Genomic DNA, 18,695 nt, shown 5'->3' on the forward strand with positions numbered 1-18,695 from the left:
TTTGCCTCCCAGTTGGCTCAGCGTCTCCTAAGTTGGGCTGAAAGGGGAAATAAGATGAAAGAAGGGTGAGGGAGAGAAGACAGGGGAATACAGAAGGAGTAGGGGAAATTAGAGAGAAAGGAAAGAGAATGCAAAAGAAGGAAGAAAATGAGATAATATAAAAGGAAGAAAGAAAAGAAAGCATGACGGGACAAGCATGGACTCACAAAGATGTCACTAGACAGCTGGGACTGCAGTGTGGAGCTAGCACCCAATGCATAAAAGGAGGAAAGGGACATCATATCTGGAGGAGCTTCCTTAGAGTAGAGGAGTTAGAGAGATAGGAGAAAAAAAGGGACAAAGGATAAGAAAACACTATTTGTTATCCTAGATGTCTGCATAATAATCATCTTTGTGTCTACTGTGTCAACACTCTTAGTGGCAATGTAGGCAGAACCATGTCGAATATTATTTCAAAACAGCAATATACCTTTTTATGGAGGCAAAACGTATAAGGAGGAAGGGGAATCAGATAAATGATGAAGGAGGAGAGAGGAGGCCAAGCCTGTGGGACATTGCAGACAGGAGCTGATGCCGACCCCTTGGGAATGGAAGTGATGCAATGCCTGGGAGAATGAACAGGATGTTTACTGTCCTTTCGTACACTTAAAAAAGAAAAAGAAAAGGAAAAAGAAAAAAATACAGCACTGGTCACATACAACTGTTCCTTAAATAACAGTGCGTTGGCATTCAATTTATCTGTGAGTGGGATAATTGGTATCACCTTGAGGTTTTGCATGTGTGGTATTGTTTACATGTGATTTTATACAATAATTATTTCAATCTGTATTTTTTAATAAAGTTTATTTTGAGAGAGACAGAGACAGTGCAAGCAGAGGAGGGGCAGAGAGACAGAGGGGGAGAGAGAATCCCAAGCAGCCTCCACACTTTCCATGCAGAGCCCAATGCAGAGCTCAGAACCCACGAACCATGAGAGCATGACCAGAGCTGAAATCAAGACTCAGAAGCTTAACCAACTGAGCCACCCAGACACCTCTCAATCTGTATTTTTAAACCAGACCTGAGCACTTTTTCATTTGTGTATTAGATCCTTTCACTTTTTGACATGAGTCATTTATTTCTCCACTGAAGCATCTGTCTATCAAGGCATGTCTTGGACCAGTAGTTCTCAAACATTAGTGAGCATTGGAATCATTTGGAGGGCTTGTTAAACACAGGTTTCTGGGTTTCACCCCACCAGGGTTTCATACGCAGTGAGCTGAGGTGGAATAATCTGCATTTCTAACAAGTTTCCAGGTGATGCTAATGCTGCTGGTCCAGACCTTGCTTTGAGAGCCACAATATTTGACCAATAAAAGAGTGTTCCTCCTGAGTGAAGTTACTATTACTGAAGAGATATTGAAATACAAGGTTGTATTTCAAGGGTGGAATTTTTAGAGTTTAGAAAAACTTTGTTAGAAGCATTACAATACAAAGTTATCAATTATATTATCATATGAATACTAAAATCAGAGTTCGGTGATGTTTCATAGGGAAAGCTTCTGAATTTGTGACTTTCTCTGATTAGATGACTCATCTGAAGGTCTGGCCTCCCCCATTGTGGTCTCTTCAGTTTTAAAAACTAAAACTTAGAAGAGTTAGGGTAGAAAATTTCTCTCCTTCACATGAGTCCATCTTGGCCCAGAAGGAAAGACACATTCACCAACTCTTCTGTCCTTCTGGAATAGTCCTGGCTAAGAGGCTTGTGCCCCTCCTCCCACCCTCCTCAAGCAGAGCGATACTTAAGCTATATTTAACCCTGGAGGATTATGCTTGTAACAGAGGAAGAGACCACTTTTCTCTCTTTCTGTGACCCCCTGAGCTCTCAGATGCAAACAGGCTCACCTTCACTTCTGTGGCAATGCAGTAGCCCACCGGGGTCATGTCCTTCTACAGGCAGCAGTACCTATTTGAGACCGAGCCCAATGTAGGCTTGTCCCTGAAGCTGGCTCGGTAAGTGGCTACACAGTCTTGTCTGCAGCCTGGACACAGCCCCATTGTGAATGTGCAGATTCTAATTCTAAGATCCAAGCTCCATTCTCCAATATGCTTCAGCAGAAGCACTGCTAAGGCATTAATACAGTTGGCTATATTCACTTCATCAGTCAGCACCCTGGAGGTGAGCAAGAGAAAATTTTAACCTAAAATACCTCAAAAATACGGGCTGGGAAACAAGTAGATATGCAAGATGGGCATTTGGTCACTATAAGGAAATCTAAGGAGACTGACAATCTTAGGGTGGGACTTGGTGGCTAGCTTAGGCTGGGACAGCTCATAGTGGCTTATAGCATGTCCACAGCTGGTACATCAGACACAAGGATGCTCAGAAGCAGAGTTCCAGTTATAGAGTTCCACCTCAAAGCAGGTGATCTTCACTATTCAAGGCCTTTTTAGACATTTGTGGAAAGAATGATTATCATTTTCATGGCATCTTTTTTTTTCCCCCACATAGTGCTTCTCAGCTAGGTCTGTAAGTTAAGTTTCCCATGGGGCACTGGGTACTACTGTGTTCATTTCATCCTCTAGTTTTTCAGCATCAGGCCTCAGTAGCAACTCTAGAGCACTTGTTCCAAATTCTGACTGCTTTACTTTGTTTTAAACTACATCAAGAGACAAATAATTTCTAGGGCTCATGAGGCTACTGCAGAGGGTTCTGGAAATACCCCGACCTGTGCCTCCAGTCATATATTGGCTCTGAATTGGATATGTTTAGAATTCTGCTCATGGGTGTACATTTCAGAAACTGCAACTAGTTTTAACCACATAAGGGTAGTGGAAGAAAGAAAGAGGAATGTTGGCCTTCTCCTATAGTGGCTATATCACATTTTTAAGTGGAAGTAGAGGGCAAAACAAAACCATCCTTATTATGAACCAAAGGCTAAAGAGGAACAATTTTAAGATTTTTACCCAGAACACTCTGACATTAGGAATTTGGTTTGTTTAGTGATATATCAAGGACAGAAAACTCTTTGGAAAGAGGTTTGATCTTGCAATCAGAGCATCAATGAGGAAAACTGAAAGTAAAATGAAGTCATATGTTTTGAAATAGAGGTGAAATAAGATTGAATTCTTGAAAAAAGATGGGACTAGCAAAAAGGGAAATATTTTAGTGTTACCCAATCAAGGACTTTGGAGAGCTCAAGAGAACAAACAAAAACAGTAAGATGGAGAAAGCTAACTGAGTTAACTCCCCCAGTGAAGGCCCAGGTAGAGAACACATGGAAGAACATTAAATACATGTTACTAAGGGAAAGAAAATAATATGAAAAGGCTACATTACTATTATTTGATCCCAACTATATGACATTCTGGTAAAAGCAAAACTATGGAGATGAGAAGATCAGTCATTGCCAGGGGCAGGTGGAGACAGTGGGGAGATGAATTGGCCAAGCACAGAAGTTTTTTTAGAGCAGTGAAAATATTCTGTATGATATTATAATGATGGGCATATGTCATTATACATTTTTCCAAACCCATAGAATGTACAACACCACAAGAGAACTTTATGAACTTTGGGCAATTATGATCTATCAATGTAAGTTTGTTCTTGGTAAAAAAAAAAATGTGCCATTCTTATGAATGATTCTGGTAATGAGGAGGCTCTACATGTGTGGGCAAAGGATATGAGGGAAATCTCTGTATCTGTCTCTTAATTTTTTTGTAAACCTGAAAATACTCCCCTTATGTATCTGCATATACATATAAATTTTGTGGAAATGTTGCATGGTGTTTTCAGAAAAGAATGGAAAATATTTGATAAAAGGGCTGGAAGATTAGCAGAGAATACATTAAACATTGTTTGATAAGTTTTAAGGTGACACCATCGCTTTAGCTTGCAAAACTCATATGGCCATGGTTTGGGGGAAGATGTCCAGGAAATTCATAGTTAGGACTCTGAACAAGGGTTTAGGGACGATAAGTCACTGTAAAAGTAGCCCAATAATTCAAAAGAGATAATTTACAAGCCAGGGTTAGCTGCTGGGCAGATGGAAGACAACTTACGGGTAGAATTATACAATTTAGGATGAAGAAGGTGACTGGATATTTTTAAACAGTGAACACATTTGATTGCTCTGGAACTCATTAATTTTGTATGGGGGACCCTAGAACAACTGTCTTGTCTTAAAGAAAGAAGACGTCAGGCATTCTAATCCAGCTATCAATGCTACCCAGGAGGAAAAAACATTCAAGGCCCTGCTGATCTTGTAGGATTCATGGAAGAACAGAAGGGAATGGAGTATTAGGGGATTATCAAACTGCTGTAAGAAAAGATGTATCTGAAGGAATAGTTGCATCACTGATTATGTGGGAAAAATGTGTTTAAGGATTGGAAAGTCCAAAAGCCAAGGAACGTCAAGGTTTTAGGGAAAATCACATGAAAAAAAAGCATAATGCAGCAATCAAGAGAGACATAAAAATTCATTTGAAAAAAAAGGTTATTATGGAGATTTTCAGCTCACATGAAAGTAGAGGAAATAAAACAATATTCATCATGCAGCCCCAACAAACCATAAAACTGTTGCCATTCATATCATAACAATTCCCTCACATGATTTTATAGTGGAGTATGTTAAAGGTCTAGATGTTTGTCATTTCATTAATAATTAAGAGGTTTTCAACATGCAGGACAAACACAGGGCGGCCAATAAATTTAAATTTATTGGAGAACTGGACTAGAGGTGTCATCACTGCACATTTTATGGTTTTAAAAGAAGATAGTATTGAGGCACCTGGGTGGCCCTGTGGGTTAAGCATCCAGCTCTTGATTTCAGCTCAGGTCATGATCTCATGGTTTGTCATTTGGAGCCCTGCATCGGCTCTGCACTGTCTGTGCAGATTCTGACACTTGGGAATTCTCTTTCTCCCTCTCTCTCTGCACCTCCCCCACTCTCACCCTCTCACTCTCTCAAAATAAATTTTTTTTTAAAAAAAGAAGATAGTATTTTGAATGTTTCTCTCTAATGGCGAGACAGTGCAGTATATCCAAGTGAATTTCCCTATTAGTGTAGGAAACACAATGTGCCAGTGAATGGGCACTTCCTCCCTTGTGGGTTTAAATTCCTCTGGCCCACATGCCCATATGGACGTTTGTGTTGGTCAGCCTGATAACAAAATATTTTACCTGTAACTTTGTGTTTTCTTCACATGCCTGCATTTCCCAGTGGTAAAAACTCTCAGCAATGTTCCATGAATGATGACAAAAATATAGACCTGGGTTGTACTAATTACAAAAATGGGGACAGATAATTTTGATTGGGATGATGCTCTAAGTGGCATGGGAATTGCTTGCTTGTGTTTTCTTAACTTATTAGAGTAAGTCTGGTGCTGTGATTCTCAGGTGTCCTTTTCTTTAGCACACCAGAATGAATATTTATGGCTGGATTAATTCAACTTTGTAGTTGCTGAAGAAGCTATAGTCATCTCAGTGCTTCAGAGATGGTCTAAAGTACTACAGCTGCTGAAGGAAATCTGGCCCCATCAGAATGAGACCAATCCAACAAAATCAGAAAGTATACAGAAAAAAATGAATTTAGTTTACAAGGGGAAAGGGAATTTGATTTAGAATTTTAGCGCTTACTCTTTCAACTTAATAATCAAATAATCAGTGTCAAGTCTGGGATGTTTATTGTTTTATTTTTTGAGCATTTTTTGAGTATTTTTATGCTAGCACATGGAGCTTGTTTACTTTTTAAAAAAACTGGTTGCACGATATGGATCAACACAATTTACACACAAAAAAGTTGAATAGGAATAATTCTTCGTCCTTTGGTGTGAGGTGGAGTGAAGGCAAATTTATAAATGTTTATCCTTTCTCGAAGGGAGCAACAGTTAGATCACTTAACACACTGGTCTCAGGAGGATTCAAAAGAAGCATCCTCTTGAATACAGGAGAATTGCTTAGACACATTGCTGGTTTCCTCTCTGGAGTGGGTCAGCCTGACAGCCTAACAGGCTTGACAGTTAAATGCAACAGGTTTAAAGCACAAATACCTGAGGAGACTTAATGGGCAATCCTTCTGCTACTATCCCCACATTTTGCAGTGGTCCATGCAGGAGGAAACTTCTACCAATACATCTAACCTTTTGGAGGTGCCATGAGGGAGCTTCTGCCTCTCTCTTGATCCCTTGGAACAGGAATGTTCAGTGGGTGATCCCACTCTCATATCAGTTGGGCTACACCTTACTGGAGGTGAGTTTCCAGTGCTTGGGAGCAGAGAAGGTTGAACATTTTATCTCCTTCTTTGATCATTGCAGTTGAAGTGAGCCCTGAAGGTTGAGGGGTGGGTACAGCACTAACATTTTTTTTTTTTCTTTCTCTTTCCTGCTGTCTCTGCAGGAGACCTCCCTTCTTAAAACAGGCTAAGTGCATGGATGTGGAGTCTGCCCTGCAGATCTGGTCTTACCTCAGGAGGTGTGTCTCTGAATGTGTCCTCCTTACTTTCCCATGTAGCTTTTGGGTGGGGTGGGAGGCCTCTGGTCTAAGCCAGATTGTCAAACATAGTTCACCAAAAGCCTTATACTTCGGGTATAACTGTGTTCTTGCTCAGTTTTTATTTTGTGTATCTTCTTCTTTTGTTAAGATAGTGAAAGGGAGGAACTGAGGTTAAAGTGCTGAATCCTAATAGAACAATTCCATTTTTCACATGGATATAAATTAGTTGTAAGAGTAAGTTTTGGTGGAATTCAGCACTGTCTCAATTTTAAATTTCTGGCAATCAATTGATTCTGCTCTTTCTAAATTTAACATTTCTCAAGATTATAGTGCATTAACAGACAAGGTTCAAAGTATGTTCAAAGTAGAGATAGGAAGACATTTTTGTTTTTTAAAAAAAGATTCTTCACTTAACATTTACAAACTGTATATTGTTTATAGTCCCTCAGTTGTGGAGCCCAAATGTGCTATAGAAAAACTATTTTTGTAGAGAGAATACAAAGAGTGAGTAAATATTCATAATTGTCTTGTCTTTTCAAGAATTTTGTTAAGGAATCTGAGAAACTTGAAGAGCCTTTCTGACAGCTGCTATAATACAATGTTCTCTGTTACAGCTTCAATTGAGATTTATATGTCCTGATAGTATTTTGAGGAATATTCTTTCCCCTACCTAGTGTCTTAGTCTGTCTGGGCTGTTATATCAAAATTACCATAATCTGAGTGGCTTATACAACATCTATTTCTCACAGTTCTGGAGGCTGGGGAGCCCAAAATCAAGATGCTAGCAGATTTGGAGTCTGTTGAGAATCCATTTCCTGGTTCATATATAGACAGTTATATTCTAGCTGTGTCCTCACATGATAGAAGGGCCAAGGGGATTCTCTGGGGTCCTTTTTATAAGGGCACTAGTCCCTAATTATATCCCAAAAGACCAACCTCCAAATATTATCATAGTAAGGATCAGGTTTCAGCATATGAATGGGAGGGAGCATATACATTCAACTAGAGCTTAGAAATGAGAATGGATTACTTACTTATATCTTCTAACTGAATAATATAATTGTTATTTGCATATCCATACTTAGTCTAGGTAATGAAGAAACTTTCTTGGATCTAATATCTAATGTAATAAGAACACACAAAAGAAATGCCATTGAAAAGCTTTGTGAATTTGTCGTTTTCTTCCACAGTAATGTAGGACATTTTTATAGAACTAAAATCACACTTTCCTATGAAATCCCTTAAAACTTTCAATGCTGGATTAAAATGAATATTTAACCACCTATTGTTAATTTAAACTTTATTTGGAGTACAATCCTGGGGTTGTATGTAATTTTACATACAACCTGGGGTTGTATGTAGTTGTATGTAACAGCTAGAATATAACTGTCTATATATGAACCAGGAAATGGATTCTCAACAGACTCCAAATCTGCTAGTAGTCTTCAAAGAGTCCCAGGATAGTTTTAAACTTTTAATTTAAAGCATAAACTTTAGATATGACATAACCATCATAAAATAACATTTCAAAGCATATAGAATTTCCTCTCCACAGGTGATATGGGACTTTAACTCTGCTGGCCATAGGGCATGATTTCCCTTCTTATCCAAGAGACCCATGTTGTTTGTCATGGAATTTATTATGTAATTTAGTTGCCTCAAGCATAAATAAAATTAATCTTAGGTGCTGCTTAAGGAATGTTTTCAGCATACCTATAAATGAAAGTTTCAAAGTACACAGACCCTGTAAAGATATGGATGAAATGGGGAATGGCTCCAATGAGGCTTATAATTTTATTTCTGAATAATGGTATTTCCTGGTCTTTATGCACACTTCCTCACTTGTGATTCCTGGGATTATCTAAATAAACTAGCTGCACCTAAGTCCTTGTCTTAGGCTCTGCTTTTGAGGGAACCCACATTGAGACAACAAAGCCTGCCTCAAAGGCTGGATTTTTAATAGATTTAAGAGACACTAGAGGTATTTCTGTCAAAACCTGCTTGCCATTTACATACTTCATTTCAGAAAAATATTTTTAAGATTATTCAGTGTCACCTTTTTGAAAATTCTGCTTTCCCTTCTCTTTTGTCCCTTTCTCTCACTGGAAAAAAATGTAGAAATTAGGGAGAGATGAAGGGCATGGGGCCTTTCTTTTTAGTTCATATAAACATTTTATAACTTAACAGAAGTGATAGGGCAAAATGTCTTTTAGCTAATGAGGTCAGACTTACTAGTTTTTAAGACGTAGAATAGAAGTTATATCCTAAGAAGAATGTTAATTTATCATGTGGACAGTTAATAGGAAATCAAAGAAATGCATTTTCTCAGGTCTTTGATTGCAGGAAATTTTCATTAAAATAAGCTGCAGCTTCCAGTGGCAATTTTCCATTTTGTCCTCCCTGTCCTTGGCTCCAGAGCTCATACTTCCCTTCATCTCTGAAACTTCCTTCCTAGGTTGGGGGAAGCCACTGTGGCCAGCTTGCATTTACCTTACCTTGTGAAAAGCTGACAGATTAAATACAATAAAAAGCCAATGAGTTTCTCATGCCTGACTCTTCAATATGTGCAAGACAGATGAGGGGATCAATGGACCAAAGCTTTTATTTCTTTTTTCTTAACCTTTTCAAATTGAGATATAATTGATATGTAACATTTATTGTTTCTCTCTACAAAAGAAAAGTGGTGATGTGTTGCCAGGACAAAGCTGGAGACGAAAGGAGAGAAGAGGCTGAATTAAGAATCCAGGGCTATCCATCTGGGACCCTCCTCACTCTTGAGGCTTTAGCTGTGAAGCCACTGCCCTTAAATGGCATAGGGCCGATGTGGCTAGATTACAAGCACAATGCCAAATTTGCTTTTCTTCCACTCTGTACAGCTTTGGGAATTCTTCAATGAATAAATGCCTAAATAAAAAGTGGAATCTCGTATATGTTTTCTGGGGCAAGGCCAGTAAGTGGCATCCAGTGCAAGTGGAAGGGGATTCACTTTCTTTCTGGTTATCCCTGAATAGGGAAACTTCTTATGTACTCCTGGCCATCAAAGATCAACAATCCAGAGATAAATTGTCACCTGGGAAAAAACAGTGAGGTCTATGTCCCGGTTTTCCCACTTCAGAGCACTGAAGGAACACACCTTGTAGGGTAGAAGAAAGAAGAGATCCTCATTTATGCCAAACATGTTTCTGTACCTGAGTTGTTGAATAGAAATGTTGCAGGATTTTTTACCTCCGTACTGGGGATTTGTTGTCTTGCTGCTTCGAAGAATGAAGAACTGGACACAAAATGAGCAGCAGGCAAACGTTTATTAGAGTATAAGATTAGAAAATAAGAGTAGTATGAAAGCTTTCTTTACAGAGAGGAGGCATTTGAGGGTGAATACCCATGACTATAGGCAAGGGTCTTTGTTTCATAAGGTTCTGTTCAGTACCCTCTTCCCTTCCCCCTCATTCCTTCTCAGGTTCTACCCTTACTGACTGGATAACTCTAGATGCTGGGTTGTCCATTTCTGATTGGCTCCATTCCATTGTGTGAAGAGTCAGACATGGCCTTACTGTCCCTCAGATAACATAAGTTTTATGGTTTACTTAGTTTCCTTAGGTATTTTGATTGTCCAATTCCTGAGGGGAACCTGAGGGGGAGTAGGTGGTATCTGTTACATTCTTAAGAGGGACATTATGCCCGAGGGGGTTTGCTGTGGTCAGAGGCTCCAGCATTGTTCCAAAATGTGTTTTTCCCCCACTGAGGGTTTTTGGCCCTGGATTCCAGAGACCCAAGGCTCTACAGAGGCAGACAAAGAAAAACCAGGTATTGGGTAGTAAGTTTTGGGGAAGTTAATATTGTTTAAGTGTTTATTGCAATTTAACTTCCTTGTGAAATTTTTGAACTCTTATTTTTCTGTAGAGTCTATTAATGGGAGGGGCACATATTCTTCAAATTCGGGACATTTTTGTGCTAATGTGACTTTTTTGGAGGGTAGGGAAGCTGAGATGTGTTAAAAGGTAAACTAAGGCACATTAAAATTTGTAAAAGTTTATTTGGGAGTATATATCCATTTAAACTGGGGCAGCATTAAACTGAAAGTGTTTAGGAGTACTCTACCAACAGGAGCTAAGAGAGAAGTATTTATAGAAAAGATGTGGAAGTGAGTCTCGGAAATTATTTGATTGGGTATCACTTAAGTGATTGCCTTATTTGGGAAAGTCTAGATGGCTGTTTGTAATTGATTGTTCTTAAGTTTCACTCTTAGATTTGAGTGCATTGACTGTGGCTTAGATTTGGTTTGTTTGCATAGGCTACCAAGGCATTAGAGCCACCCCAGCCTAATAGTCTCCTTATTTCATTACTTTAATGGATGGATTTATGATGAATTTGACAATAGAATGGGGGATGGGTCATGAATTTTTGGTTCAGGACATGGTATACTCCTTAAGTAAACTTAATTACAGTCCTGTCCTGGCCCATTTCAGAAATTTTGGGGGCAAAATATATAGCCCCACTTCACCGGTCTCAGAGAGGGATGAATATTGGGAGATAGGCCAAGTGAATGAAGCACTGGGTTGGCTTAAGTATTTTCTGTTAAACACAGTGGTTGAGGGAGAAGTTAGCAGGGTGGGACTCTAGTGATTGAGGAAAGGGAACTCTCAGCATCTCTCCTCAACCCTAGGAAAATCTCCCTTCTTGATCCTCTGAGCCCACAATCTCCACTGTCCTCTCCAAGAATAAGGAACTCTCAAGTGATTGGTTAGATTCTGAAACTCAGTATATGCATTCTAACTGGTCATGTTCACTAGTAGTGGTATTACCATGCAATACAAGGTTACCGGGCCTGGGAGACTCCTCTCTTCAAGTCTTTCCTTCCATGGTGCTGGATAGGCAAGCTAAGGCAGGGCATACTCACTGAAATGGGCTGTGCCATCTTGTTTTTCTCTTTACTTCCTCTCACCTGCATGTTGCATCTTGCAGCAAGAATTTTTGACTCACTGGCCAGCAGGTTCTAAGAGTGGGATTAAGGAACAATCAAGAATGTTTCTTTGAGCCTTGTGCCTAAATTTTGGGTTCCATTCCAACTTCATCAGAGAACCTGGCACTAAGGATTATTGTCACCAGCTAATAAAACAGTGCCTTAATTTTTAATTGATATTCTTCTTTGTGTGAATTACCCCTCAGGAATGTCAGAAAGAATAGTTATTATTGACAGAAGAGGATTTTCACATTTTGGAAACCTTGTCTGTTAGGATGATCGGTTTGCCTGTGACTAAGGAGTTTCCTGGGATACGGGACTTTCAGTGCTAAAACCAGGAAAGTCCCTGACAAACCAAGATGAGTTAATCACCGTAGAAATGTCATCCTAAGGCCATTAAACCCCAGACAGAAATTTAACTTCCACTAGTTATGCACCCTTGCATATGTTGTCAACTCTGAGCCTTAAATCCCTCAGCTGTAGAAAGAAGAGTTTTTATGAACATTAATTTAGACTAAATTAAATTTCCTAAAATATTTCCTGTCCATGGTAGGTGCCATATTAATATGTTTTTCTATTTCATTTTTTTGTACTTTTATTGGTGCAACAGAAAATAAAATGATATTGAACAGCAGAACAGTGAATATATTCCATTCCTAGAGTGAACCAGGGGCCACACTTCCAAATGACTGCAGGGGCCACACAGGGAACATGAATGAGTGAAATGGGATGAATGGGATTTGTGGCAAACAGGCACTAACAGATTGTGGCCACATGGGAAGGAGAGCCCAGTGGGCCAGATCTTACCAGTTTTGTTTGTTTTTGTTTTTTTTTCTAGAGAAGCCATATATATAGTTTTCAATGTGAAATATACTTATTTGAGTATGTTGACATCAAATTTAGGACTTTTAAAAACAATGTATTAGCCAATCAAAACATTTCAGGGACTTTAATCCTCTCATTGAGCTGTGTTATTGGGTAAGAGAATGCAATTGGATGTCATAATAAGACAACCAAAGAAAGTTTATTCTATCCAGATGGAGTAATTACCATTATTAAAAGGAAACCAAAGTAATTAAATGATGATCAAAACAGAAAAAAAGAAAAGGGAATTGCTAGACTTTGAATTCGGGTTATCTTGTAAATCTAACAACTCAAGACTAAACCTGTGGGATTGCAAAATTGTAAAGGTAGAACCTGCTAGCTAAGGCTTCATGAAATTCTCACAAGCGTTAGCTGACAGATTTCAAAACAGTGCGAATATTAGTCATCACATATATGCCTGCCAAAAAGGGTAGTGTGTTAAAAGAACATCTGCAGCCCACATAAATACCCCCCACTGAGTTAAACTCAGAGAGGAAATCAGCTTCAAAAGTTGCAGAAGGCAAAGAAGCTGAAACAGCAGTTTTACAGTAAGTGGTTGAGAGACTTTCCTGTGGGTGAAACTGTTATTGAGGAGCTAATTTCCAATATATTATATGTTTGACCTCTAGCTTTTGGTGACAAGAGCTTTGGAGGATATATTTGGACTTTCTCTACTCAAGAAATCATTTACACTCTACACACTGAATGCCAATTCTGTTGAATGTGGGCATACTAAATGATTTATACTCCTCTGTTACAATAGTACCATGAAATGAGAAAAAACTCACTTAACCCATGAAATGAGAAAAAAAGTCACTGAACCCTTGGATGTATCTAATTGCACTATAGAACCAATAAGGCCAACAAATCATAGCAGTTGCTGAAAAATCAGCAGAGCCCCTGGTAGTAATATTGTCTTGAACTTTTCCAAAAAGCATAAAAATATGAATTCAAACAGAAACGGCCTGCCAAATGGAAGGTGAGCTGAAGAATCATCACTGTTATGGTCTAAGTCTTGTGATTTTTGGAGCCTTTGTTGCTGGTGGCAGACTATTCCTCAGTGACCTCACCACATTGTTTTGCCACAGGACAGAGGAAGTTTGTGATCTATGGCAGATTTCTGTGGGTCCTGGATGTCTGGACCAGAAGCTCCATAAAGAGAAGTCCATGTATGTAGTATTGCTGAGGATGGCTATATGGTTTCTTCCTTCAAAGATATGTGTTTAGTGTCTTTTCTTTTTTGACTTAACATATCCAAACAGCACAGCTGTAGAGATGGGGACAGGATTTTCTCTGTGTCTTTTGCTTTCATTTATTCTTGGTAAAAGGGAGCAGTTTAAATGCTGCACTTGTGACTACCAGTTATATAAAGCCATAGAGAAGGAGGGGGAGTCATATACTAAATTCTTTTTTCATTCTCACCTTAAAACAAAATTCCTGTGAAATCATCTTAGGTCAAATCAGAGCCATCAATTAAACCCTGTCACATTGGTAGACTTTGGTTGGAGAGGTGAAATCTGGCGTGTGATTGAGGTTATGATTCGGAATTAGCTTTTTGAACTTAGAAAATGTTGCTGATGAAAGGTGATCTGTTTTATTCTTAATCTACAGTTCACCAGTTATGCAGTTTAAGGAGCTTGTTTGAAACAATAAGAATCATGACTCAAGATCTCAGAATGATGGCTTGCAGGTTTGTCCAACATGAGAGATAATTTCGTGGAATGGATTGTTTCAAGACCGTAAGAGTCCATGATGAAACTACACTCTGGAGTTTGAAAAGAGACAGGGCTGCTTTAAGAGAAACAGGAAGTTGTAACGAGAAGCCATCTGAATACTAAGGCAGAACGCTCATGAAGTAGCAACTTAAGTGGCAGTGTTTATTCTGAAATCTTCAGGCAGCTAGACTGTTTCAGGCAAATCTGGATAAAATAGTCCTTATCCAGGTTTTTGTCTAAGGAATTACGAGAAGACCAGAGAATGGAGAGACAGCAAAGGTTTATGTCAGAGAAGGATGAGTATCAGTTTCAACATCAGGGAGCAGTGGAGCTGCTTGTCTTTAATTTTTTGCTCATCCTTACCATTTTGACAATCTGGTTATTTAAAAATCATCGATTTCGCTTCTTGCATGAAACCGGAGGAGCAATGGTGTATGGTGAGTGCAGAAATTGTAGGATTGATGTGAAACTTGTTGCTTGGGCGTAATTAGAGACTTGTGCTCAGATGGCAAAGTATTGAAACTGGAGAAAATGTGCTGATTGAAATGTCATTAGCTTGATGAAAGGTGCTGCAGCATAATGAATGCTCATCTCTTTCCAGATGAGCTGCTGAAATTTGCCCTGTCACAAGAGTAAATGTCATAGTCGTGTTCTCAGGCGGCACATAATGCGAGTCTGTTGACAGATGCGGGTCCATTGTCATGTGGGGAGTCCAACCGAGCAAACTGTTTGTTTTTGTAATGATAGATATTGGGAAGTCAGGACTCTGCAGTCACAAAGAGCAGCAATCTTTCACAGGAGGGACTGATGAGTTTTATAACGTTCTGGAAATAGCATTATTTAAAACTGTATGGAATGAATCGTCTTATGTCAACTAGTTTCAAGAAGGAAACTGGCAGAAACATACCCCACCACTGCTATTGGAAAAACTGTATCCAAACCCATTTTAATTATATGGGCAATGTTTTATTTTCTTATACAAAAGTTTCCTTATGCAATACTTTTAATTTCTTAGCCTGATTTTACACTTTCTAATTTATAATTACTGTCATTTTTAATATTATATGCTATGTGCCTTTGGCGGGGAGTAGGGGGAAAGATCTGGAAAAGCATTTAATATTTTAAACTCCTGAAGTATTGCTCTTTCTGTACAATTTACCGTGTCATTCCTTTCAGAAAGTTTAGTAAAATGTGCAGAGATTATCCATGCTGTACTCTCATCTTTGAAAGTACAATGCAAGACACCAGTAGTTCTAAAACTTGCTATACTATTCTTATCTCAGCTTGGTAATGGATAGGAACTTTGAACACAATGAAAACAAGTGAAGCATTGCTATAATTCATAGCAAAAAATGTACTTTTATATTTTTCTTCCCTCATTTTGGAAGTCTTAAAGCCTTTTATATCCCTGAGGTTCAGGGCACAGGATCAATTTTATATGCTAACCATGTGATGTTGTGATGATAATAATGTACAGTCATGATTTGAGACTGTAAGAAATTCTATGCCTAAACTAGATTCCATGGTGAGATACTTGAGCTAGGAACTAAAAGTTATAGGCTAAGCAGTATATTTTCTTTCAGGAGACTGATGTGCTGATCCCTTCCGAGCACAGAGTTAAATTCTTTTGTACTGAGGGTCTTAAAGCAAAAAACAAAACTTTCATTTGAGGGGAAAACACAATCAGGTTGAAGAAAATGTCAAACAGAAAGGAAGTGGTTCTGTCAGGTGTAAAGCCCGAGGTACCAGTCATTTGCTTTTCTCCATCAACAGTGAACCATGATCTTTCTCTTGACTTGGCTAATAAATAACCAAAGAGGATATGGGATGTAATCTGAGAAGCCAGAAACAATGTAATTCTTGGCATTAAATTAAAGGGCTATATATGGTTTTGCATAACAACACAGATTTTTAAATTATAAACCTTTATTAGAAGATTTCTTCATGGCACTGAATACGGTTAAACTATGACTCATTTTACCAATTTCAGCTAATCCATGATGGATACATTCTTTTGTAAACATTTGATTAAATTTTGATGATTTATTAAAATTCAACCATAGTTTGTACTCATAATATATAAGTGCAACTTTTACTTTTGAGCCTGAAAAAGTCCCAGATTACCTTTACTTCTTAAAAACTTCATGAAATACTTTCAAGTTGAGGTTGAAATCATAAAATATTAGTGTATTGCAGAATGGTTCAGATAGCGTTTCTTTAAATTGCTATTCTTAAGGCTTGTGGTTTATAAGAGTGGGATTAAGTTGTCTGATTTCCTTTCCTCTGAATTTTTTATATGTAAGTTATTGAAAGCGAATTCTGAAACAATGCAAAGTAAAATGATTATAAAAATTATGAAAACATGCATATGTATGCATAACTATTCCTTTACTAAAATTTTGAGTATCCTTGAGTTATCTTAAACTATATAAATGAATGAAAATACTTTCATTTTAGTGTTATTTTTTTGTTGTTGGTAAAGAATTATAATTGTTGAAATTTAAGGGGATCATAGAGGTTATCTTCTCCAGCCCCCTCATTATACAGAGGAAGAAACTAAATCTCAGAGCAGTGAACTAACTTCCCCAAAACTGAACAGTCATTCATAGCAAGGTCCATGTGCTTTTATACATACACATGTCTATAAAGTTGGCTCCTGTTCATCATTATATCTAAACTGTTTATTGGGGACTTTCTATCAGTGATAAAATAGTCTGAAACTACAACAGAGGAACAAGATTGGACATTCTAATAAACACGTTTAAATGAGAAGGGGAAAGGAAATGCCAAGTGAATGAAGTACCCAATGCCTATAAATGAATTTGAAATTCACAAGTTGGGAAGGAGTCTTAGAGATCATAATTCCAACATCTTAATTCACAGGCAAGGAAAGGAAAACTTAGCTAGGTGAAGGTCATGTAATTAGCTGCTGAGTTGGGATTCAACCTCCATCTCTACTAAGACATTCTGCCTTTCTGCTGGTTATTCTGCTGAAATGTGTCAAATATCCTTTAGAAGAAAGATTAGATGTTAATGCATTTTATCAGTAGATCAGGAATCCAACTTAAAAATTCTAAGGAGCAGGGGCTTAGGAAATGAGCAGTTCAAGAAAAATGAGGGGAAAAGTTATCAAATAGAACATTTAATTGCTCTCTTATAGTTATTGATAGAAACAATTTCCAAGTTGTTAACCTTAAAATATCCTATGAGGGGTTGTGGAGGCCAAGAAAAATCATGTGTAGTGTTCAGTTTGATTCTGTGTTCATTGGAGATCAGTCTGATACTCCCAACTACAAATAATCTATTATATGAAAAATATCTTCTTTTTTTGACATTAAGGGTCCTAGGATGCTTTTAAAAATCAGTAACAGCGTTATAACCATATTTTTGCTTTATGAGGAACAGTAATGGGTAATTGTGTTTCATGACATTCTGCGCTCTCATTATTTCAAAATTTAAGGATTGAAATCTATAACTGGTTTATATCTTAAGCCATGATGATAGTCATTTAAATTGGACTAATAGCTTAAATGACTATTAATGGCCAAAATATTGACTGACAGCAGCTGGTGCACTTAGTGCTGCTCACTTAGGGCCCTGCATCCCATGCTTATAGTTCGTAAAAGAAAAATCTCTCCTTATTCCCCGATAGCATTAAGAATTTCATTACACATCACTGGAGGCTCTCATACTTTATAGGACATTCATAATGCTATACCTTTGAGGGTTGGGATCTAAGCTTAGGGACAGAACAATTCAAACCTCTTAGAAGTCTATCTTTGATTTATGGCCTTCCAATATAAGGGACAGTCTCTGAACTCATGTGGAAATTTGCTCACTATTTAGCAGACAGAAGAGAAATTCCAAGAAATTCCAAGCCACAAAGTTTAGATTTTTATTTCATCAAACTATGCCATATTAAACTATGTAAACTATGTCTTATCATCTAACAGTATACTTAGCAATACAATAAGGTTAAATAATTTACTCAATAGCTTTTTTGTTTGTTTGTTTGAAATTTAAAGATAATACAGTTACATGTGAATCACTAAGGTTTTAAAAGCTATCTTTCTTAAAAAATCATAGGGCACTGGTTGGAAGTTCCTCAGGATAAAATTGTGCTGCTGAACATGATGGGGCTCCACCCTACTGATCCATTTTGCACTGACTCCTTGACTGCCAGGCCCATAGGAGTTGTTTACTGCCACTTTGCCCACTTTGCCCTCCTCCCCCTGCCTGGAAGGCTCTTCTGAGGTTTTGTACTTACTCAAATGTGGTATGCTTTAATGGAGAAAGCATTTGATTCTCTCTTGGGGATTTGGGTTTTTCAATCTTGATGACTTTTTTTTTTTTCCCCAGTAGCTAGATGCATTACTTTGGCCAAGTGACTTAATCTCTGGCCTTGTTTTTCATATCTGTAAAAAGAGGAAAAAATGAAAGCTCCCTTCCAGCTTCGAAAGTCCTTCAAAATTTAGGCAAAGACTAGCTTCAGCCGTCAGGCATCTCTCAGTCACTCCAACCAAACCAGTAGCTTTCTTTCCAGAACCCTACCAGCCTATAATGATATTCAGGCCTTTCTTCCAGACAGGATTTTAGTTAGTGTTATTTTACCACTCTTAGTTCTTTTAGTCCTGCTCTGATTTTGTAAGGAGTGCTCATTAAATGCTATTGAATTCCCGTCAGA

At 38.1% G+C, this 18,695-nt stretch overlaps 1 protein-coding gene across 17 annotated transcripts in view; it reads left to right on the forward strand.

Moving 5' to 3' along the window:
• The window catches only part of SLC9A9 (solute carrier family 9 member A9), a 766,376-nt gene that overhangs the window by 106,571 nt on the left and 641,110 nt on the right, over positions 1 to 18,695 (forward strand). For 10 of the 17 annotated variants that reach the window (XR_006207068.1, XR_006207069.1, XR_006207064.1 and 7 more), the window contains exon 1: positions 14,130 to 14,448. The exons of 5 other annotated variants lie outside the window; for them this stretch is intronic. Coding sequence is in view for 3 of the 12 variants with exons in the window: in XM_042954871.1 (XP_042810805.1) it covers positions 14,274 to 14,448 (175 nt within the window). In the remaining 9 variants the exon portion in view is untranslated. Of the gene's footprint in view, positions 1 to 2,075; positions 2,159 to 13,384; positions 13,466 to 14,129; positions 14,449 to 18,695 lie in introns of those variants that run through there. 2 more of the 17 variants (XM_042954878.1, XM_042954876.1) reach the window with 2 other exon arrangements.

Source organism: Panthera leo, chromosome C2 (genome assembly GCF_018350215.1).
Source record: "Panthera leo isolate Ple1 chromosome C2, P.leo_Ple1_pat1.1, whole genome shotgun sequence".
Classification (NCBI taxonomy): domain Eukaryota; kingdom Metazoa; phylum Chordata; class Mammalia; order Carnivora; family Felidae; genus Panthera; species Panthera leo.